Source organism: Pezoporus flaviventris, unplaced genomic scaffold (genome assembly GCF_033815535.1).
Source record: "Pezoporus flaviventris isolate CSIRO_AGI_PZ_B2104156 unplaced genomic scaffold, CSIRO_AGI_Pfla_v1 ptg000020l, whole genome shotgun sequence".
Taxonomy (NCBI): Eukaryota; Metazoa; Chordata; class Aves; order Psittaciformes; family Psittacidae; genus Pezoporus; species Pezoporus flaviventris.
In genome coordinates this window covers 8,497,690-8,520,835 of record NW_026892568.1, presented here as the reverse complement: position 1 = coordinate 8,520,835, position 23,146 = coordinate 8,497,690, and the positions used below count along the sequence as shown (strand labels likewise).

General features: G+C 48.3%; 1 protein-coding gene across 1 annotated transcript; it reads right to left on the bottom strand.

Moving 5' to 3' along the window:
* Positions 1-398: 398 nt before the first annotated feature.
* Positions 399-23,146, bottom strand: ST6GALNAC1 (ST6 N-acetylgalactosaminide alpha-2,6-sialyltransferase 1). The gene is made up of 12 exons (XM_061455615.1): positions 22,995-23,146; positions 20,383-20,723; positions 19,062-19,171; positions 15,131-15,273; positions 9,420-10,056; positions 4,441-4,609; positions 4,077-4,248; positions 3,596-3,734; positions 3,113-3,216; positions 2,477-2,566; positions 1,207-1,306; positions 399-818 (listed from the first exon to the last, which is right to left on the bottom strand). The coding sequence occupies exons 5-12, from the start codon at positions 10,023-10,025 to the stop codon at positions 648-650; spliced, it is 1,551 nt and encodes a 516-aa protein (XP_061311599.1). The 5' UTR covers positions 10,026-10,056; positions 15,131-15,273; positions 19,062-19,171; positions 20,383-20,723; positions 22,995-23,146; the 3' UTR covers positions 399-647.

The window sequence follows — 23,146 nt, the reverse complement described above, 5'->3', positions numbered from 1 at the left end:
GCTGCACAATGGAGAGCATTTACCTGCTCTGGAGCTGATGGGAGTGCTCCTTTGGAGGTGTCATCATGAGACTACACTGGGAAGCAGAAGTGAAACACATCCTCTCTCATATTAGTCACCTGGAATGATCCATCCATCCTTTCTATCTGCATGGAGTGAGAGCAGCACTCCAGGAATTAAGTCAGCCTGAGACAGGATCTGTGCACCCACTGGCTGCTGAGGGAGCTTGCTCAGACAATACACCCAGCTCCAAGACAGGCACCACTCACAGAGATGATCACCAAGAACAGAAGTAGCCCCAGCCTGAGGAGCCTCTCCTTGCAAACAGAGAAAACCTGGATGAAGATGCATTCTGTGACTCTATGACACTGGACCATATGCTAGCAAGATCCACCATCAGCAACAGTCCTGCAGCACAGCCAGCTGGGATTTCTTTGGTGGCGTGCTGCATTTTCTTGCTGTTCTCCTGGTCTGCAGCATTTGCTCATTTGTAGCAGCACTGAGAGAACAGAGGTGCTGAAGGAGACAAGTACCTTTGTGGGCATGAAATGTGCCTGGAAGCCCAGACCTAACCTTGGCTCTGGTGGTCCTCTTCTATTCCCAGAGAGGTGGAAAGATTCCCCAGGCAATGGCCCTTACCCACACAATCAGGATCTCTGGTAAAGCTTCATGATGTTCTCATCGTGAAGCTTTTTCCACACCTCCTTCTCCAGGTTGAAGTCGTGGTTGGTGTAGAAAACCAGACGTTTCCAGTCCGTGTCATAGTAGTGATCCGAGTACTTCTCGTGCCCCTCCGTGATGTAGCCATAGGCACTCACCTGGGAAAGACAGAGGGCTCACTGAGGAGAGGCAGCCAGTGGAGTACAGCACACAGCTCCCAAATGGAGAGGGAGCACAGGACAGGTGTCTTTCGGGGCTCCTCTGGGTGATGCGGCATGGGGGGGTCTAGAAGGACCAGACTACAAACATTGGCTCCAGAGAGCCTGCTGTCCTCTCCCTAGGATGCAGGGTAGCTCTCAGCAGGCTGCACGTCCCCTGTGTGAACTATCTGGGGGTGTTTCTCTTCAATCTGCTCCTCCACAGCTGACAAGAACCTATATACTCTCAAGGCACGTGGTAAGCAGGGTTGGAGCCACCCTTGCTCTACCCTGTTCTCCTGCCTCCTCTTCCAGACAGCACTGAGTGCAAGAATCATCATGCCCTTACCTGATCACAGAGGTGGAGGGCAGTCAGCAGCAGGAAGGCCCCTGTTGTGGGTCTGTAGAGCCTCCAGTAGGGCTTTTCCAGTGTTTTAGATTTCAGAAACCTGCAGCAGGAGAACAGAAAGCACAGAGCAGTTGCTGGGGGTGGTGGCTCATGCCAGGCACATCTTGTCCCCTTGTGTGGCTTCTTCCCTCCCTGCAGCACTGTGGGACCATACAAGGCATTTTAGACAAGCCCACATGTGTGGGTACTGCTGCATGGGCAGTAAAGCACAAGGCCAGCCTAGAATGCTCCAGCACCTGCACTGCAACCTAAGCCCTGCTCTGCCCCAGCTTTATGGAAGTGGTAGGTCTTGGGGCAGTGGGGATAAAGAGGGGGATTAAAGGATGTCCAAGCCCATTCTTAAATCTGTCTTTTGCCTTGCAGTACAGAAGTGGCTTTGAAGCTCACTAATATACCCTGCTCCCCATCCACACTGAGGGGTGAAACAAGGCATAGGAAAAGTGCAGAGGCAGGTCACAAATCCCACTAGGAGCTGTGGTGGTTTATGCCAGCAGTTTAGGAAGGCAGGAGTCCACACCAAGGCAAAAATAGCATTAGAGTCCTCTTGGCCTTGGAAAGGAAAGCAGGGAGGTGCAAGCCATCTGGCACTGCATTTGTCCTCTCTCAGAGAAGGCATAGCAGCTCTCAAGGAGACTGAAGGGTAAACACAGCCAAAGCAGGGCACCACAGGAGCTCTTCCTGCATCTCTTGGTCACGTGTGGTCCACGATTGGCAGATCTTCCAGGAGGCTTGTGAAAAGGCTTAGAGATGCAAACAACAGCCAGGGCAGGCAAATGGGATACTGAGGAAGTGCCTGTTACGGTGTTTGAGGGCACAACCAACCTCCCAAGTCAAGAACAGATCTCAGAAGAGCTCTTACAGAGCCTTCCTCCAAGGTGCTTAAGCACTGGGGAACAGGAAAGGATGGTCCTGAATTCTGGCACTTTAGCAACACTTCCCACACCTGAAGTTGCCATTTGCATCCATTTTGGGATGCAGAAAGCCAAACTATCCCATGGCTGTTGCTTTTCTAGGTGCTGTATGTCTAGCCAGCACTAACACCCCGCTGCAGCACCACAGAACTCTACCTGACTGCACCCTGGTGAAGTTTACCCCCAGCCTGCTGGGGTGGCTAAGCTGCAGTTTCAAGGGAGTGAGCTGGCAGGAGAGAGCCCAGAGATGGTGCTGGCCAGAAACAAGGCAGTGACAGAGCACATAACCCTCAGCTCACCTGTTCTTCATGTATCTGAGGAAATCAGGGTGAACCACCAGGTATCTGTCCATCGTGAAACCTTCCTCAAATCTCTCCCGGGGCCTCTGCCTAAGGACAGGAATGGGAAGACTCAGGACAAGCTCCTGTATTTCATCACAGCTGGAAAGCACCAGCCCTGATACACTTGGTGATAACAGAACCACCACAAACACTTCAGTTAGTCTCTATCATTTCACAGATCATGACCAGGCCTCCACAACCTGTGTGCATTGCAGAGGAAGAGATCAGGGAGAAGGGGCAAGAACAGAAGACAGGAATATCAAATCCATGTGCACAGGCAAGAACTGGTGAAACCAGGCCTTCATCCACAAGTAGGCCACCATGTATGGACACCAGACCAGACAACAGCACGTGTTAATCCCAGAGGACCACAAAGCTTTCTCCAAGCTCTGGCCACACATCACTGAAATCAGGGAAGGAGGTGTATTGGTTACAGCAGTGCTCAGAGGTGTGGAGAAGGAAGATACTTCTCCAGACATTAACCTGGCTTTCTCCTGGCCTGCACCTCAGCAGGGCTAAGCACTGGGGAGAGGAGAAGGGCACAACAGAGAGCTCCACACTGAAGGGTGCAGAGGTGGGGTTAGCTTGTTTTACCCGTAGTGGTTCAAGAATCCTTTCCTGATGTTCTTGTTCAGCAGAAGAGCCTTCAGCCACTCGTAGTCTCTAGCTCCCTCCAGGAAGTGAATGTATCTGACATGCTAGGAAGCAAGTGAGCATCACAAATGAGCACAAAATGAGCAGCACAAGAGATGTTAAAAACAACAAGCAAGCAGGCATCCAGGCTCTTTGCTTCTGAGACCCACATCTTCAGCCTGCAGCTTTTAACTACCCCACAGAAGCAGAATGGAGAAAACATCTAATGGGCAGCTACTTCCACAAGCCAAAAGGATGGGGCAGGACTGACGCAGGTTCTCACTGCAAATACTCACTCAGAGCCACACCAGTGCAGGTTCCCACTGAGCTAAAGTGTTGGCTCAGCCACTTTGCTCCTCATGCACGGCAAGATCAGAACTGAAGGCCACAGACTAACAGCATCCCATCAAAGCTGTGCATGCAGATAGCATGGACCTGACTTACTTTTCCCTGTGGGATGTTGCTGAAGCCTCTGTGTCCCAAGATCTGGAGAGAGGACACCAGGGAGTAGGCTGTGAATCCATAAAAGGAGGTTTTTGTTCCCACATCTTTTTCGTAACCTTTGATGACAGCCCCACTCACCCTAGCCAAGGGAATCAAACAGAGAGGCCGAGTTAGTGGGTGAGCAAACCCTTGCATCCATGTTCCTAACAGGAAAAGACAACATCAGTCTGGAATAAGAGACTGTTAAGCCCATTTTGAACTACACATCTTGATCTGAAGGAGAGCCCCTGCTTTGGAGATGGCTCTTTATGGCTTATCTGTGAATCCCAGGCTCTTCCTGTGTGTTTAGGAACTTTCCAATTCCTTTTTGGTTTTTCATCAGTCATGCTGGCACCTGAGACTCAGTGAAGTTATCCAGCACAGTTATCTGCTAGCCACAATAAGCTGGCTGTGTATCTTCTAAGAAGGAAGCCTGCCTTACCGGAAGACGTAGTGATGGGAGTCAATCTCCTGGCCCATCCCAGAGTTATTCAGTATTCCTCCGTTCCCCACAACAGCACAGCTGATGCATGTTGGCTTGCTGCTGGTGCTGTTGGCCAGGAGCAGCTGCTGGTGGGGATTTGGGGGCAGCAGGGACATCACCTCCTTCACCACTAGGAAGCAAACAGTGGAGAGTTAGCATTAAGAACCTTAGGGATGGACATAGTGAAACCATCAGTTTCCACCACAAGATCCACCTAGCCTGATGCCTCTGACAGGGAGATGCTGCAAACCTGCAGCTACTTGGCATAAGGTCCCTGCTGGGAGTTTGATGGTCCCATCCTGACACGTCCTGAGGGACTCACATGAATAATTCAGCTCCATGAAGCCATAGGGAGGTGCAAAATGCTCCAGGCGGTCCCATTCACTGTCACTGAAGTATCTCTTGTCTGTGAAGAGCATGATGTTGGGCAGGAAGAGACCTCGCAGCCAGTCAGACTTGGCAGCTTTGGCCTTCACTGATTCAGAGCAGGTCTTGAACAAACCAAAAAGAAAACAATAAGGACTGATTAGCAGGGAGCTGATGAAGCTGAGTGAGCACCCGTGGTTGTGGCACTAGGGGTGAGGATGGGAAAGAACTAGAGAAACTCCAGTGGTACATCACCCATTCCCCTGTGTTCCCATCACTGGGAACATAAGGCAAAATTTCACCATTACATCAATATTTAGCTGGTGGAAAGTCACCTACAAGGAGCTAGAGTGACTCCAGCTCTCTGAGACTTCCCTCTTGAGAACAGCAGGCCTGTGATGCTCGTGTTTTACTGGCTCTGGGCCTAACTGATGCACATTAATATAACAGGTCTATCAATATAATAGGTCTAACCTCAATACACCAAATAAAGCTAGCAGTTCCTGCTGGCAACATACCTCTCAGGGCCCTGGCCTCAGAGCACACACAAGCAAACACAAGGAGGAACATGTGAGATCAAATCACCACTATCACTGCCCTTACAGATAAGAGAAAGCGTGCAAACATCTTGTTCAGTGTCATAAATGAATCACAGAGAAGCGTGTGGCTGAGAAGGGAATCCCAGCCAGCTTCTCCTCTCTAACAAAAGGGTCTCATTGTAGCTGGCAGGAGTTAGGCTGTGAGTACAGATGAAGAGCAATCAACCCCACTTTGTAGCCTTTCTTAGACATCTTTCCTTAAAAGCTACTGCAATAGCTATTGAAAGACAAAGCAGGAGACCAAGTGGCCTCCATGCCCAGCTCAAATCCCCACCAAGGGCCACACTGCATTGCCAAAGCCTTGCTGTGTGCTCCACAGCTCACCTGGGTTCTCTGCTATGGGTGAGGATGACAATTTGGTGACAGCCTGAGGAGACAGCCCCCATTCTGCCTGTCACAACAGGAGTGCAATGAGAACATTGTGGAGGGTTTCATGTTCGCATCATTTCAATTGCAGCACATTTCACATCCAGACACAGGGACACTCCCTTCCTACTCAAGCTGTACTTTGTACTGTCCAAGGCTTTGTACTACTTCTGCCTCCACAGCTAGACTGGACCAACACCAGAGGAAGCAGGGAAAAGCCTGATCATGTAGGAAATGAAGGAGGTGGGGGTGCTCCTAGTCACTTCTCTCTGCAGAGTTAGACATCAGGTTCAGGAGTGAGACCCAACACGTCTGGATCCACAGACTCACTAAAGACCCTTAGTGAAAGGTCCTAATCTTCTCTCTTCCATCCTGAGGAAGGGTTTCCCCCACTGCTCAGCTGTTCTGCACACCCAGATGCTGTGCGGCCTCAGTGCTGGATGTTCTCCGCTGCCTGCTGTGAACTGCTGCCTCTCATTTCCCTGCCAGCTCCTGCTCTGCACTTCTGAGGTGGTTGCACGTGCTCTGCAGCTCATCAGATGTGAAGATGGGAACATCTGGCAGTTGATGAGCAGGATCCTGGTGACCTAATCCCACTGTGTCTACAGGCATTAACACTGGGCAGGAGGGGTGAGGTACTGTCGCATGTGGCATACATACTCTTAGCCATGTAATTCACCCACTCCCATTTGTGGGTGTCTCAAGACATGAGGAGCCCAGGAAGAAGGATGCACATCCTGCACCAAAGACAGGATCATCTGCCAGGGACTCAGTGAGGCTGAGCCAGGTCACAAGCTCAGGTCTTTAACAGCCAAGTTCTGCACGTAACAGCCACAGCTCTTTGGATAACAGAGGTGTCCCCGAAGAGCTGCTCCTCTCAAGAGGCTACACTGCAGCCATCAGCAGAGGAATGGCTTGCACTGCCAAAAGGGGCAATGGGGAACAACATGAAAGCACCACAAGGGAGAGAGAACTCAAAAATGAAACATCAAACCAATAAAGCTCATACATAACAGCTGAGAGACCGGGGGGGGGGGGAGGTTTAGTCTGGAGAAGAGAAGGCTCAGAGGGGACCTCATGGCTCCCTACAAGTACCTGACAGGAGGACGGAGCCAGGAGGGGCTGGGCTCTGCTCCCACTGAACAAGGGATGGGACAAGAGGAAATGGCCTCAAGCTGCACCAGGGCAGGTTTAGATGGAGCTGAGGAACAATTCCTTCCCCAAAGGATGCTCAGGCATTGGAACAGGGCAGGGCTGCAGCCACCGTCCCTGCAAGTGCTCACACACCGTGGGTTAGGGGTGGCCTTGGCAGGGCTGGGGTAAGGGTTGGACCTGATGACCTTAAAGGGCTTTTCCAACCCCACTGATTCTGTGATTCTAGGATCCACATGTGTCCAGGGCATGCTGGGATTGGGGAATGGGATTAAACTTTCAAGAGTAGCCCCTGCTCCACCGGCAGAGGTCTGAGCAGAACGCCATGGTGCCTGCAGCCCTGACAGTCCCCTGGAGCAACATCTACATTGCCCCCAGTGCCACCACAATAACACATGGCAATGCTGGAAGATGGTGGCACTGAGACTTTAAAAAGGGAAATGACTCATCTAAGACCACTGAGCTAGAACAGGCGCTCCTGTCTTCTGCTCACCAGCCTACACTCTCCCCTCCTCTCTTAGCACAAGCAGTGTGTAAAGGCCATTTACACCCATGTATAAAGACCCTCCTCACTCTAAAGAGGGCTACCTGTCTGTCCAAGCCTTCCAGAAACAGGATTGCCAGGGAAAACTGCTCTGGGTAAGCATTACAAAGAATTACCAGCATAAGATGGGGCACAGAGACAGTATTGTGTACCACAACCAGCCCCGTCTGCTTGCCGAGAGCTTTGCTAGAGTTTACAACTTCCCCAAAGGCCCCTGTTGCTGGGCCTGAGTAATTATGAGATGCTCAAATTTCATTTTAAATTAGTTGCAAACCCTCATAGCTGCAAAGGAAAGGTCAAAACTATGGTCAGAATAAAAGTTGTGCAAAACCAGAGCAGAAAACAGGCTTTCAATTCCACGGCTGTTAGGACAACCTGATGGTGGGCACCACACTTACTTCTGGAAGCTCACATCAGTAATACAACCTACACAGGCAGAGGTGATCCAAAGAACAGAACAGCACTCCCAACAAACAGGATCTGTAAAGAAACTTTATAAAGCTGTAGCTGTGCAAGTGCTACTTGACAGGTACAACTGTATCATTTGAGGTTCTGTTTTACCTCTGCTGTGCTGACCAGGCCTTCAGGAACATAGAGGAGCAAAGTGGCTGAATGCCAGATCTGATCTGAATTACTTGCCCTGTGGTGATGAGGATTCAGTGCATAGCAAGAAAATCCCAGATAGGAACCCAACATGCTGGGACCATCTGAGTTGTGGAGCTCTGGACGGGGAAAGAATCTGCCTGCTCGCTATGGGTGCCCACATATGGGATGGAAAAGGTGAACTGCAACAGCTGAGAAAGACTCTCCTCTTGCTGATAGTAAACCACAAGAACAGTAAAAAAAGTTACTTTTTAACCATCACTTCTCCATGGGCACACCTACACATAGTTGAATTTTTGCCAATATTGACAGAAAACATTGAAAATGGGAACTTTCCCCACCCTACTGTCTTCAAAGCAGGTAGGTACATGCTTACCAAACCTCATCTCACCCTTTTTCTTTGACCTGACCTTAAGTTTGACTTCAATACAAGTGACTAACAAAGCCTCCTGTGTCCGGGCTCACCATCACTGCCAGCATCATTATTCACAGCCCAGCCTAGCACAAGTGTCATTGCTGCAACGCTGCTGCCAAAGCTTGTGACTTGCTTTGGTGTGTATGTGCTTGGGTGAACAGGCGCAGGGGGACATTCCTCCTCCTGTTCCCTCACTGTCACCCTGCTTGTTTTCTTTAGCTGGGTGGCATACACCGAAGATCAAGGCACTAAAGAACTTCTTCCTGATACCTAACCTGCACTTCCCCTGTTTCCGTTTGAATCCATCACCCCTTGTTCTATCACTCCAGTCCCTGATGAAGAGTCCCTCTCCAGCACCCTTGTAGCTCCCTTCAGACACTGAAAGCTGCTCTGAGGTCTCCACACAGCTTCTCTTCTCCAGGCTGAACAGCCCCAACTTTCTCACCCTGTCTCCACACAGGAGGTGCTCCAGCCCCTGATCATCCTCATGGCCTCTGGTCTTGCTCCAACAGCTCCATATAGTGCTCCAAGTGGGGTCTCCCAAGTGCAGAGTAGAGAGGCAGGATCACCTCCTTTGACCTGCTGCTCATGCTCCTTTTGGTCTAGTGTGAGGTCCCCCTGCCTGTGACAGGGGGTTGGAACTGGATGATGTTAAAGCTCTTTCCAACCCAAACCATTCTATGGTTCTGTGAAACCTGAGGACTGTAAACCTGAGTCTTCATAGGAATGCAGATGTTCAGTTTCTCAGGTGAGAAATGGGACACCTTTATGACCACTGCCATTTAGTGCCAGACACCTAACACCTACCCATAGGCATCACAAGACTGTGACACAACTCCTTAGGGTGCCACATCACAGGGAACATCTACTCTGCACTGTGTGGCTAAGCCCCCTATGCCCTTACCAAAGCATCTAAGAGTGAGATCACCTTGTAGAACCTCTAGAAGGACAGATGCACCTGATCCCCTGATGCACCTGAGCTCCAAACACGCCTGCTCAGGCTGACTTTCAAAGGAACCCCTGGAAATGTGGGCAACTGCACTAAGTTCCCATACTGCAGGATGGTGGAGGACTGCCCAGGCTGAGTCATACGTATAAAGTCTCCCCCTCTGGGTTCAAACAGCATCTACATACCAGTGAGCTGACCTACCAGCTCAGAGATCATCCTCAACTGCAATGGACTCACATGCCCAGGGGACAAGGAGGTCAACAGGGAGGCACCATTCCTGATGAACACACATGGCCATCACACCTACCCATGGTGGAGATGAGTTGTCCAGCAGGTACTGGTCCTCAAAATCCCACCGTGGCTCTGACTTGAAGTCAGCAGCCCTCAGCTGCTTCTTCTCTTTCAGTGCAGCAGCCTGAGGAACGGGTCTTACAGTTTCCACTGATGCAGGGGGCTCTTTTGACATTGTTTGGTCGTTGGATGTGTTGTTTTGCTGAGCTCCCTTCACCCCAGAGGATAGTTTCACTGTTGCCTTCTCCTTGGCTCCCTCCATGCTGGGAAGTGGTTTCACTGTCATCTTTTCCTTGGCTTCTTCCATCCCTGGGGCTGGTCTCACTGTTCTTTTCACATTGTTTTCCTGCATCCTCAGGACTATTTTCACTGTTGTCTTCTTGATTCCCTCCAACTCAGGGGCTGGTTTCACAGTCACATTCTCCCTGGCTTCTCCCACCCTGGCAACTGGTTCTATCATTTTCTTCTGCTCCTCCCTTCCTTCCCATCTTGGCGTCTTCTCTAGCATGTCTTGTTTGAGCCTTGTGATGTCTCTCCCCAAAGGCACCTTTAAAAAGCTCCTGGAATTCCCATTGTCAGGATAGTTTAAATCCTGTTGCCCTTGGGTGTCCACCTGCAGCATATCTGGGGCACGCTGGAAAATGCTCAACTGCCTGAATGAAATCAAAGGAAAAGCAGACACATCACAAACAGCTTCCACTGACCACCAAACACCTTCCAGCCCTTTTCTGGCTCTTCACTCTGAACCCCTCTCTGCATAACCATTGCATATGACCACTCCATTTGGAGGACCTGCCCTGGCAGCTGCCATTTCTGCAGGATCCTGTATGAATTCAGTTTCATTTCCAACTTTGCCACTAAAATATTCTTCAACTTCCCACACCATTCTGGCCTGAATACCACCTATCTCCCCACTAAGCAAGTCATCAAGGCTACACACCCCTCTTCAGCACTTGGCTCATGAAGCATCCACACCGGCAGGAGCTGCAGAGCAGCACAGAAGAGCTTTGCCCTGCACTGGGCAATGTCCCCAGAGCACTGCAGGACTGTTTTGGAGCTCCTGAGTTGAGGACATGGCACACACACCATGAAGGCAGCCATCTGGCTCTCTCTGCCAGCAGAGCCAAGTGCTTCAGTGACAGAGCATGAAGATCTTCCAGAATTCAGTAAAGGAAGTCTAACAAGAAGTGTTAAACTTGTTCCTTTCCCATACATCAACTTCTTGAGCATTTGGGGTTGCAAGGCACCTTTCCCTCTCCTCCTCCCCCTCAGCCAGCTAAGGCAATGGCATCACACAGCACTTGTCAGGTACGAGTCTTGAGACAGGCACTTTGAAGCTACTAAAATACACTCTGAAGCCTAAAACTGTAAAATAGCTGCATTTTCAGTGATTTCCTCTAATACCGCAGCTGCCCTGTTGCCTGATTCAGAGGTCCAGGCAGGTACAAGGATGCCATAGGAGTATAGAGCTGCCAACAGCATAAGAGCCACCTGCAACAAGCCTGGGCTGAAACCCAGGATAAAATATCAAGGCAGAAGTGATGGGGGTTTGTCCCAAACACTCATTTTTATCTGCACATGGCTGGAGGGTGGAACAGGAAAAAGGAAGGTGAACAATTGCTGCAGCTGAGCTTTTATGTACAGTAAAGCTTTTCAGGATAGATCAGCAGAGCTGTGGCAGGCTGATTTCACCCTCTGCATGATGCATTTGCTTCACAAAGCTGTGGATTGCTTCTGAGGTGATAAATGGTGGTGGGGGGAAGGCACCTCTGCAGACAGCAGGCTGCAGATAAGAGTTCAGAGTGGTACAGCATTCATTGAAGTCATTAGGTAATGATCAACTAAGAGGCTTTTAAAACTCATTTTGTATGAGATAAATACTTGAACCTTTCCAATGGGATTTCTGGAAAAAAGATGCTGTGTCAATGGCCTATCAGCTCTTCCTACATCTCCCCTATAATCATTAGCCACTTTCAAGCAAGTCTGCAGCAGTTGCTTTCTATCACAGTGCTTCATGTATAAACTTGTGTTGCTTTTTATAGTCTATAGCAGAGGAAAGATTTTATATACACAGTCTAAGGAAAAGAGACATTTGGGAAGGTAGCACAGGCAAAGCTTAAATCCCTGCATGATTTGCTGTTGTAGTTTTAAGATGATGTTTAAAATGATGGTGAAATGAAAGGGCAGAGAACCAATGAAGCAGGACAGCATGAGAAGCCACCCCCTGTCCACACTTTGTGCTGTCCCACAGGGCACAGGTTTCATCCCAGCTCTATTACACTTTAATTACAAACACTGTGCCAAACACAGAGACCAAAGTATAAAACCAAGGGGCCATCACATCCTGCAGGCAGACCCACATGGCTACACAGGACCCTGCTCTCCTGACCAGCATTTCCCATTCAAATGGTCAAAGCAGCTCATCAAATTCCAGAGTCCAGCTGGCAAACAACTGCAGCAGCAAAATGACATTTACTGTCATTTCCCTCTCCATTTACAAAGCCTGAGGACGAATAGAGGATAAAACCATAAAAATGCTGCTTTGTGTTTTCTACCTTACATACAAAGGCATGGAAACAGAACTGACCCACAGACAACCACATACAGCTCAATACTTAGTTGAGTTTGATTTAACCTGCAAAAATAGGGACATTTCCTCTCTCTGAAACGATGGCAAAACGAAAGGGCTTCATGAACGGGCATGGTGTGCCGGCTCTTGTCCCAGCTCTGCCACTGATGGACTTTGTAACAACTCACTTCACTTCCTTACATCGCCTTCTCTCCTTCCCCCCCATCTCCCTTGTGCAGATTCTGACCTCTCCAAATCATAGAATCATAGAATGGTTAGGGTTAGAATGGACCTTAAGATCATCCAGCCGTCCTCAACATGTAGTCTCAAGTTGCTGGGCTAAACTCATACCACCTCCAGAACAGATGCAGGTGTTCCCAGCCTCCCTCCTCAGCACCAGCCCTGAGCTCCAGCTGAAAACTAACCCTACTAAGACAAGCCAGAGGAGCTCACAGGGAGAGCTGGGACCACATGAGGGCTGGTGGGGAGGCTGGGGCTTCCAATACACAGTTCAGAGCACCAACACATGAGCCATGCCTGTGTAGGAAAAGCTCACATATCTGCTGTGATCATGAAAGGAACATTGCTCCCTGCCAATGATGCTGGAGATGTTCTACTGCAGTCTACACTGCAATTCCATCCACATCCAGTCTTGTAGGATTTACTTGACCACTTATATAAAGAATACTACAGACACTGCTCATCTCTGCATGACATTGGTCTCCCAGTATGCAGCATGTCTGTATTTGGATAGTATAGCCAAATATATTAGTATATAGCTAAATTTGCTAAAAACCTGAAGGTATCCCACCAAATTCAATGTCCAGCAATGCAATCTGGACTAGGGCTGGATGAAGTTCTCTAGGAGTCACCAGGAAAAGCCAACACTGTGTAATGCCACAGTATGGAATCAAATCACATTAGTAAAGCAAAAGCTGCTTTCTTCAACAGCTACAACAAGAAAACACTAGAACTAGTGGTCCAGCAGAAGCAAGGTTCTGACTGTAGATCTCACAGCACTGTGCTCTGATTGCACGCAACGTTGTCTGCTAAAGCAAAGTGGTCCTCTAATTCTGACCAGAAGCATAAGTTTTAGGGTAAGAAGACACAGAGACAAAGCAAGTGAGCACAGTGCTCTCTTCAGAGAGCACATATCACAAGGAAGCTGGACTCTTACCTGAAAATCCTTGTCTTTGACAAGCCAAACAAGGAACTGAAATTAGCAACGAAGATGCCAAGGTGCATTAGAACAATGAGCCAAATGAGGGCTCTGGGACCTCTAGGAAGCCTTCTCCTGAAAAACCTCATGCTGAGATGCCACAGAGCACGAGAGGCTCTGCTGCTGCCCAGAGGTGCTGCCTGGGCAGTGCTCTCCAAAGGTGTGTTGAATGATGAGGCTGGTCTTCTCCCTGGATTTCCCTCCAACAACGTGCACACCCTCTCTCTCAACATCCCCAGACACTGCACACAGATGCAACTCCTCAGATAGGACAGCAGCCTTGCACTGTTCCTGTCTATAACCCCAAGCTTATTGCAACACAGAGTGGGGAAAGAAACACTTTTCACTGCAAACAGTGGAATTCCCTATATTTTCCTCAGTGAGGTTGGTCCAGCGTAAGAAGGAAAACCTTTAGCTTTAATCTGGTGGAAGCATCACTGAGAACGTTTGTGTGAATTATGGAAGTAGCCATAGTTACAATCCAAGAAACCACCTTTCCTACCAAAAAAAAGCCCGAGGGCTCAGGAAAGATTCTAGGTATAACCACAAAGAGATGGTAATTTTCTTCTTCATGCAGTAGCTACTTGTACCTTCAATCCAGAAGCAATCCCTGCCCCCAAAATCTGATAGCTAGATGCACATCGATTCTAGCTTGTGATTGCTTTGAAGTAAGTTGAAACCCTTGAAAATCCACCATAGAACAGAAGAGTTTGTGTTTAACAGTGCTTGGGTAAAGCATTAGAGGACAGGGCTCAGAGTCAAGCAGTCTCCCTTCTCTAATAAAGCTGACCTGCCTTTAGGGCAACTGGAAAAGATTCAATCCAGTATTTCACTTGTCTGAAAAGTGCCAACTCCATCACAATCAAAGCGTGCTATTGCTGACAAACTTGTTACACAGGCCTGCCTGCAGCTCAGGTTCCCAAGCGGAATCTGCTCTGAGCTGTGTGTACCCACAGCAGCAACACACCCTCTTCAGCAGCTCTTCTGTTTCAGCTCCTGGTCAAGCAGCCTCCAATACCAACACTAGGGATGATCATTTACTTTTGGCTTTGAACCATCTCATCATTTCACAGGGACCACTGAGTGGGCAGGAAATGACAGTTATGTCAGTTCACTGCTCAAACAGGACCTGCGTGGATTTGAGTGTGGCTAAGAACTACATCACCCCGGAGGCTCCCACAGTACAGCCCCTTGGCATTCAACTGGTATCAAAGGAGCATGTAACAGACCTGAAGTTTTATTGCACATAAGATCAAAATACAGTTTGTGTCTTGTATCTGTGACTCATGCCATCATGGACAGACAGACAACTGCCTTCTACACTGCTGCCTTAGTGGGACCCTCAGCATTTGGCCTTTGTACAGTACAGCCAGGTTTTGCTCATCAGCTGTGTCAGTTAAACAAAGCCTCACTAATTCCACATGCACATGAAATGCTCCAAGGGCTTTGCATTACGCCTTACTTGAGCCATGAGCATATTCCAACCTGGGACATGTTGCTTCCCATTGATGTACTCCTGACAATCTCTCTCCCCATCCCAAGTTCCACAAGATGTATTTTCTCCTCTCCACGAAAACCAGTGACCTGCCTAGAGATGGATCTGTGACCGTACAGAATGCATCTCCCCAGCAGCAGAGGGAAAGAAGAGCAGAAACAAACATCACAGCCAGAGAAACACTTAGCTGTACCAGAGATGTAGTTTCACATGCTACAGCAAAGGGCTATTCTAACTCATGTGGAGCTGTGACATATTAACCCTGACATTTCAAGGGGAGATGCCCATATTGCTTCTTATATTATTGCACAGCTCTTATAAAAAATTAAACCCAGATGGTTAAGTGGGTTTAATTTTTTATACTGTTACTGAATACACAGGGAACTGAATGGAAGACGTTTGCTTTAAGTCACAGGCAAGCCAGTAAATAAATTTCACACTTACCTTATACCCTTCCATGCATCACAGCAAGAGCTGCAAGGATTTCCTGTGCAAGGCTCAGCAGTAGCTGCATTTCTTTACCATCCACATTTCCTGAGAAGTTACCCTCTCTGGATTTAAGTGCAAGACATTGGTTATCAGAGAACCTTGGAGAGAAAAAGGAAAGAGTAAGACAAGTTTGAAAAGCCCTTGAAGAAACACAAGGGAGGTTGCTAGTCCAGGGTACAACCCTGCCTCCATCTACAGCAAAACCTTTGACTAGTGCTCAAACTGAAGCCAGCATCAAAGGAGATCTGGTGAAAAACCACAGGCACTGAGAAATGGATCAGCCAAGGGACTGCCATACTCCTGGGCAGCCCCTATTAGCTCCACGCAGCTCTAGGTGGGATGTAGGTCTGGGTGTGCAGCACGCAAGTAGCAACTCTCTGGCCACAAGAGGCAAGGGGACAGTCTTACAGGAACAAGCATCAGTTTGAACCGCTGATACACCAATGTACAGAGCAACAGCTTCAGTTTAGCCTTTCTCTTGCCAGCCCTATACACCTTCAGGCTCTCTGCTTGGAAGAAGCTGTTTGTATGCAACTACAAGGTTTATTTTGTTAATTGGATCCCAAAGGGAAATTCTGGAAGCAGAAAACATTTTCCTTCAACCTCCTCCATATAACATTACTGTGAAAGCAAGACCCACAAGGGATAGCAAGATTCCTACAGCCAGGAAAAGACAGCTTGCTTTGCTTTTAAGGTACTGGGCTGGCAACTGGGGAGAACATGTCTGTAGTACTCTGTGTTCAGGAAAGCAGGAATACCCAAATCCCTGACAAGAACAGTAGCCAGAAGCAGGCTTGCTATTCAGAACACACAGCTTTGCACCCTGGTGTAAGGAAAGGAAACCTAAAATAACTCCCAAAACCAAAGCTGTCAGGTACTGGCTTTCAGTTTGTTGGAGTATTATTTCACCATCCTCCTTCCCCACTGCTGAAATCAGTCTGCGGGAGCTGAGGCAGCCAGGCCTGAGGTCAGACTGGGAAATGGGGATGCATGGTAACTCCTCAGGGGTGACGTGGTGAAAACTGAGGCCAAGAGCAGAGCTGCTCCCTTATAAAGCTCTCTAAGGAGTACGATTCCTGAGACACACAGGGCTCCGAGGCCACAGACAGGAAGATAAGCCAGGACTGCACCTCACACAGGGGTTGGCAGCCTCTCAGGGCCACAGGCCAGAAGCCACCTCCTTTTCCAAAGTGAGGTTTGGTATGTTTCATTGGCAATCCTACCAGAAATCCCAGAAGATGCTGCTTCTCTCCTGGCGGAGAAACTCTGTGTTCACTGCTTCCATCACCAGTGCCCACACCAGCAGCGCTTCTATTTGTCAGTGCTGTGAAAGCCAGACCTTTGGGGTGTTTTTCTTTATGCAAACTGCACCAGGGACCATCAAGTTATCTGTTAGCTCTTTTCCATCTCCAACAATCCATTTAATTCCACGTCCACTTAACTACATCCTGGAGAGATAAAAGGGAGATTTGCCTTTCTGTTTGTTTTGGGGTTTTTATTCATAAACAGACTTCATCTCCATGAGATCTTACACTGTGTGTGTTGTGGGTGTTGGCTGGAGCCCGGACTACGCCAGCAGTTTATCTGTGTGCAGGTTTTCCAGAGGGCTGTGGATCCAATCTTGTTTACCTGCCTGTTTCCTGTGTGCTTTCCACCTTCCCATAGCTCTGGGATCTGGAATAGGGCATCACAAGATGTTCTTAAAGTACAAATCAATCAAGCTTCACTGTAGTTCAAACTTGTCTTTCAGTGATGCCCACAACCAGTACTTGACTGGTAGCCTATGGAATAAAGAGCTGCTAAAGAAGCTGAAGGTGTTTAGACCTGCTCATGGTATTTACTTGATGATATAAGAACTGAGTTAGTTATAACTGGGAGAGAAAACGAATGACATTGCCTGCAGCATGCAACTGCTCACTGGTCATATCTGTGGCTTAGCAAAGACTTGGAAACATCAGGTTCTTGTTTTCCCCCTCCCAGTTTCCAGTAGTCAGTTTCAGAAGCACATGATTTCAGGCTGGCAATCCGGGGGGAAGGAAATGACAAGAGCAACCTCAGCAACTTGTCTTGCTTTCACCAAATCTGACGGCCCAAAACCTCCTAAGCGTGCCTTAATTCCACATTTACTTGCCATTGTGCAGCAAGCCCCTTCCCTTCTGCACCAAACCTTCTTTCAAAATCACTGCACACAGTGACAGAGCATTGATGGAGTCAAAGCCCCCATCACTTCTGCTGTGCTTGTAAGAATACTCAGAGTTTTGGCACAGAGAACTTTGCCAGGGGGTAGGGAGCAGCTTATTGAGCCAGCTGGTCTGTGTTCTGCCATGTCCCAGGAGAGAAAGAGACAGTGGCTTTCACAGTATCACAGTATGCTAGAGATTGGAAGGGACCTCAAGAGATCATCTAGTCCAATCCCCCTGCCGGAGCAGGAACACCTAGATAATGTTACACAGGAATGTGTCCAGGCGAGTTTTGAATGTCTCCAGGGAAGGAGACTCCACAACCTCCCTGGGCAGCCTGTTCCAGTGTTCTGTCACCCTCTGTCACCCACCACCTTTCACGGTGGAACAGTAGCAAGCCCCTCCTGTGTCCACACAGCAGAGCTGCAGAGAATGCAGAACTTGGGGGTTTTATCAGTGCTGGCTTGTCTGCTTTGCCATCAACCCCACCCCAGCTATTGCCTCACTAAAGAACTGCCTTGAATTTATGCTGCAGCAGCAGATAGCATGTGCCCAACCTGGAGTATTTCCCCCTGTTCCCCATGGCAACGCGACCATAGGCAGGTCCTCCAGCCAGCTCCCAGGAGCCAAGGAAGGTCCTTACCTGGAGCAATCACTAGAGGATGGGGTGGAAATGCTCTGAATTTGGCCATGTGACATCTCTGGTGACTGGAACTCACTTTAGTCCTTCGGTAGCACGTTCCCTACAGCTACAGGTGTTAACTCTGCATACAGAGTGAAGCAGAGCAAGTCTTCCACCACACTGCTTTTCTGCTTCTGGAGCTCCTCACCATTCATCCCATCCCAGTTAAGCTGCAACACTGAAGTGGCTCTGGTCCCAGCATTCCTTTCTCAGATACACAAAGATCCCAAGACTGATGAGCCACTTCATGTAAGAGAATTAACAAAACCCCACAAAAATACACCCCCAGCAACAATGGCTGGAAACTCATCTGGAGTTACAGAGGCTGGAAAGAACCAGGACTCCTTTATCCTGCCTGCCTCAACAGCCTTTTGTCTCTGCATCCCAGCAGGAAGCCTAACACATCACCTGGAGCTGACAGATCGAGAGACAAGCTGACACCCCTTCAGGGCTGATATGGGTTGTGGGTTTTTTTTACCTCTCCTTTAAAATCTGTTTGATAGAAAGGAAGAAAATATTCTGTGCCTTGACTAGGAATCTCTCAGAGAGCTGTTCTGCCAAGAAGCAGGGCAGTGGCTGCAGACAGGGAAGGAGGCATCTCATTCAATTCATGGCTAGCTGGCCTCCCATCACAAAAGCAGCCTCTCCAGCTCCTGTCCCTGACAGCTGCCAAGGAGTAGGAGCATTCCAGGACTCTTCACTGCTCCAGAAACATAAAAATCACAAAGCCCATTCCACTGGCAAAAAAAAAATGCAAGCAGATTATCCCAGCACTTCACATCTGGATGGAAAAATCAAGCTCTGCACACATATAAATTAGACTCACATCTGTGCAGAGGGCTACTGATTTTAGAACCAAGAGTGAAATATTTATTGCTAAAGGTCCTTCCCATACTCTTCCCATCCCCCTTGACAGCTGGCAGACAAATGTGCTGTTTGGCATCTTTGGGGTGAAAAGTGCTACAGGAATGCAAGATTTACATCTGCTTCTTGAGTGGTATAAATCATCATGTCCCTGACTTACACGTGGAAAAATGTGGCCTCACAGTGCTGTCCTCTCTGCTCCTGACTGACAGATGTGTCAGAGAAGTGCAGGCACACTTTTAGCTGCAAGAGTAACAAGGTCACAGGGTCCTGTGAGAGAAAAGATGGATTTACTGCTGAAAATCACATGCTTCTCTTCTTCTATTGCCTTCTATTTAACAGTTATTTTCCTACTTTAGAGTCCTGTGCTCCCCCCCCTCCTCCTATCAACTACCTGAGGGAGGCTTTTGCCTTCCATGGAAAGAAGGCAAATCCTTGCCACCCCAGTTGCACAACACTTATAAACCTCATGCTGGGAAAACACCAGGGAAAGTAATTGGTGGGCAGGAGAGCAGCACACTGTACTATTGTAGTGGAAATGAGAAGTACTTGTGCTCAGGAAGGGGCTGCCATTCTCTCCTGGTTCCCTGGGAGCTGCTTAGCATCTGATCTAAGGCAAAGCCTTAGATCTTCAGAAGGGACACTCCTGTTGCACAGTCTCAGCTGAGGGGCCAAGAGGATCAGCCAGTTTGTGTGTAATAATGCTGTGCAATGCCATTATCCATCTCCTTCTGAGAGCTGCACTTCCTAAGGGTGGTGTCACTCTGGCACAAAGCAGTCAAACAGGACATATGCTGTGTTTGTTCCTAGCTCTCTAGCCTGCACTTCGAGCCTTGTGTCCCCATTTTTAGTTATCAAATTAGAATGGTCAGGCCTACAATAGGCACAGTCTAAGCTGTGCCGTTACAGGATGATATCAAATTCAGGTGGTGTTCAGCCCTCACAGATCCTTCCTCTGTAGGGGGCATTTTGCACTCACTAAGACACTACTTACTCATCTAGAATGAGATGCATTGCAGAGCCACAGCCACAAAGGCTGGAAGAGACATGTTAAAAGGCCATGTCCGGCAGCTCCAAGCTTCAGTTATATCTAACCCAACCCTCTCACTCCAAACAGATGTCAGCTGAGGCTCCTCTATCTTCCAGCACTTGAGGTTTCACTCCCTTTACTCCACCCCACCTTCCAGCCTGGTCAATGTTTGAGTTCATATTTACCCCTTGATATTGTAACTGCAGAGTAAACAGAAGCCCAGTTAACTAAAATCACTAATATCTTAAGAGTAAATGCACAAAACAATCAAGAGCAAGAGGACACCAACTGCTCCATAGAAAAAGAAGGATTATGGAAAAGGACTCTTGTTTAATTATGGGTGCTATTGTGTGAAACCATATGGTAAAGCACACTGAGAATCTAAGAGCAAACAACAAGCCCTTGGGTTTATAAACTTTATGTAATTTACCCTAAAGCACTTGCAAATCACCTGTGTTTTCTTGTTGATACTGAGAGGCAGTCACTGATGAGAGGGATGTGAAGAGCCATGCTCCAGCACCATACACTGCACCAGACAGAAGGTCTGGGAAGAAACAGAAAGAAGACAGAGCAGTAAAAGCCAGTTAATCACATGAGAATTTAGCCAGGATGGCGCCAAGAATCCTGCTTTTGCTACACGGGTATCTTTCTGATTTCAGTTTCATCCAGACACTGGTGGCTCCACCACCACATCTGCCAAACTGGGATGGCTGTAGTCACAATGCTGCAGCAGCTCACAAGCTACTTGTCTTGCCACTGCCAAAGGGTTTCACTGTTGTTCAGGAGGTCCATCTATTAAAAACATTTGGACACATCAAGTGCCCCGCCAAAACCACATTAAAATACCTACAGTTTCATGGATGGAGGTTCAGGTCTTTCCTAAAATACAGTTTCATTTGAGAATGAGCTTTATCTCACTAGTAACTCACATCTACAAAACACGCATTGATCTTGAAAGGGAAAAATACAATCGGTGGCATTTTCCTCGTGGAATTTCACATGGTTTGCTATCTAATCTAGCCTGGGAGAAAGAAAAGTCCCATCTTGTCATGTGGTTAGTCTTTGGGCTCTCTGTTACTCTGTAAAACACTTCATTGCCTGGGGACTGCAGCTGACTTGCAAGATAGCTCTTCTGGAAGGCCAGTGCCTTCAGCTGTTTACTGCTCCCTGCAGAACACTGTATTCAGCCAGCCTCTCACTTCTCTTCCTGTCAGCATTTGACAAGGTCTGGCCTTACAACTTCAAGTAAACCAGAAGACTGCAGCTCCATTTCTGCAGAAATAAACAGTGCATACTTCATGAAAAGGCCATTCACTCCACACACCCCAGACACGAGTTTGTCTGCTATGAACTTTGAAGTGCACCAAAACAAAACCGGTATCTTGAGGCTGCCTGATCTTATGCTGTGGACTCTGCACTAGGTCTGCTCAGTCACAGATACCTGGTTTACCTGCCTGCTCTGCTGACTGCACCCAACGTGCCAAAAGCAAGTCAGGTTTGATGGTTACCAGCATTACCAGGGTTTTCTGCAGGCCAAATCGAGTCACACTCCTGCCTGCAAACCCTTGCTCACCAGTTTTATTAACTTCGTTTGGCTCACAGCAGAGTCAAGGTGATCAAATTTGGCTTCAACACTGCAAGTGGACTTGCATGAAGAGATGAGTGGAGCTGGCAAACAACAGATCATCCTTACACCATTCCTTCCTATGTCAAACATGACTTTAAATAGCATACCTGGCAATACCATCAGCTAAGTGCCCCAAGGAGCACGCAGCACTCCAGCCACCTGTCTCCAAACCTGCACACATGGCTCTCTTGTCTTAAACAGCCAAACAGAAAGTTTCCCACTGCTGACAGCAGGTTTTAAGAACAGTGGTGTGTGGGACAGTGTGTAATTCCCTTGGGACATTTTAGGGAACCATCTCATCAACCCCCTTCCCAGCACTGCCCATTTAACAGTGCAGCTGTAAGGCTGTTGAAACTGTCATGGTTTACACATAAAACAAGAGCAAAGAACTGAGGCCAAACACTCCTGGATGTTCATGGGCAGCTTGAAAGTAGCTGGGAGATTAAATTCCCCCTAAAAATTCCTCACTGTTCCTACCTCAGGGTCTCTGGGTTCATACACAGTGGTACTGCCCTTCTCCACCAAGGTCAGACAGCTCTATCCTGCCACAAGGACAGTGGATGAGACACAGAATTCTTTATTGCAGGACAAAGAAACCAGACAACAAAGGAGAAAGAATCAGCAATACCCAACCTCCAACCTTCCTGCAGCTCTGCCTGAAACAGAAGCCTCTTTGCCCCTGCCAAAAGCCAAACTTCACCACTCCAAAGTTGATTTAAGTGTGTGGGTGTGATAATTTCAGCACAGAGCAAAGCTGGGCTTCTATTTTCTCCAGCCAGTTTCCACTGGTCTTTCTATTGCTAATACCCAGGTAACACCCTGTGTAACTCATCCAATAGCTAGCTTCACAACCCAGGGGAAAAACAAACAAAACAAAGCCCATGGAAGAGGAACAGACAATATCTACCCATGCAGATCAAACCTGAAGTACGTAAACACACACGGGGGAGAACCTTTAACAAAAAGCCAAAACAAACAGAAAGTTCAGAGATCAAGGGGTGAGTACCACACACAGACCGCATCTTGGGAGGATCTAGAAACTAGAACACCTCCAGTTTGCAACACAGGTCTAACTTTCAGTACGAACATGAGATGCTTGGACAAGCCTAAGCAGCAATTCCAGCTCCTTGCAGATGTGTTTGCCCAGGCAGTGCTGCTTTATCACCCAGTCACATTTCCAGGAAGGCCCCCTTTAAAGGTCACAGTCATCTCCAATAGCAGCTGGCCTAGAATGCTTCTCCTCCAAAACAGCTGGGTTTTTAAATGGTCCTTGCTGACATGAAAGGATACACTCCTTATAAAGGGAGTAGCAGCTAAAGGAATTCAGGGTGACAAGAGGGGTTAGAAAGATCCTTCAACAGGGAACCACTACCTTGAGTACAAACAGTTTACAATAAGAGGAGGAACTGAGGCATGAACCTGATGCTGTAACTCACCTGAAGTCAGGAGTCACACAGCGGGTTTGCACGTGCACTCCACAGGCTCGCAATGGTTGTCAGCAGCATCTGCTGCAGCTGACTGGGGCTTTCTCTGCACAGCTCTCCTCTGCTACCAGAATTTGGGGTATGTATGAGCTGGAAGGAGCTGC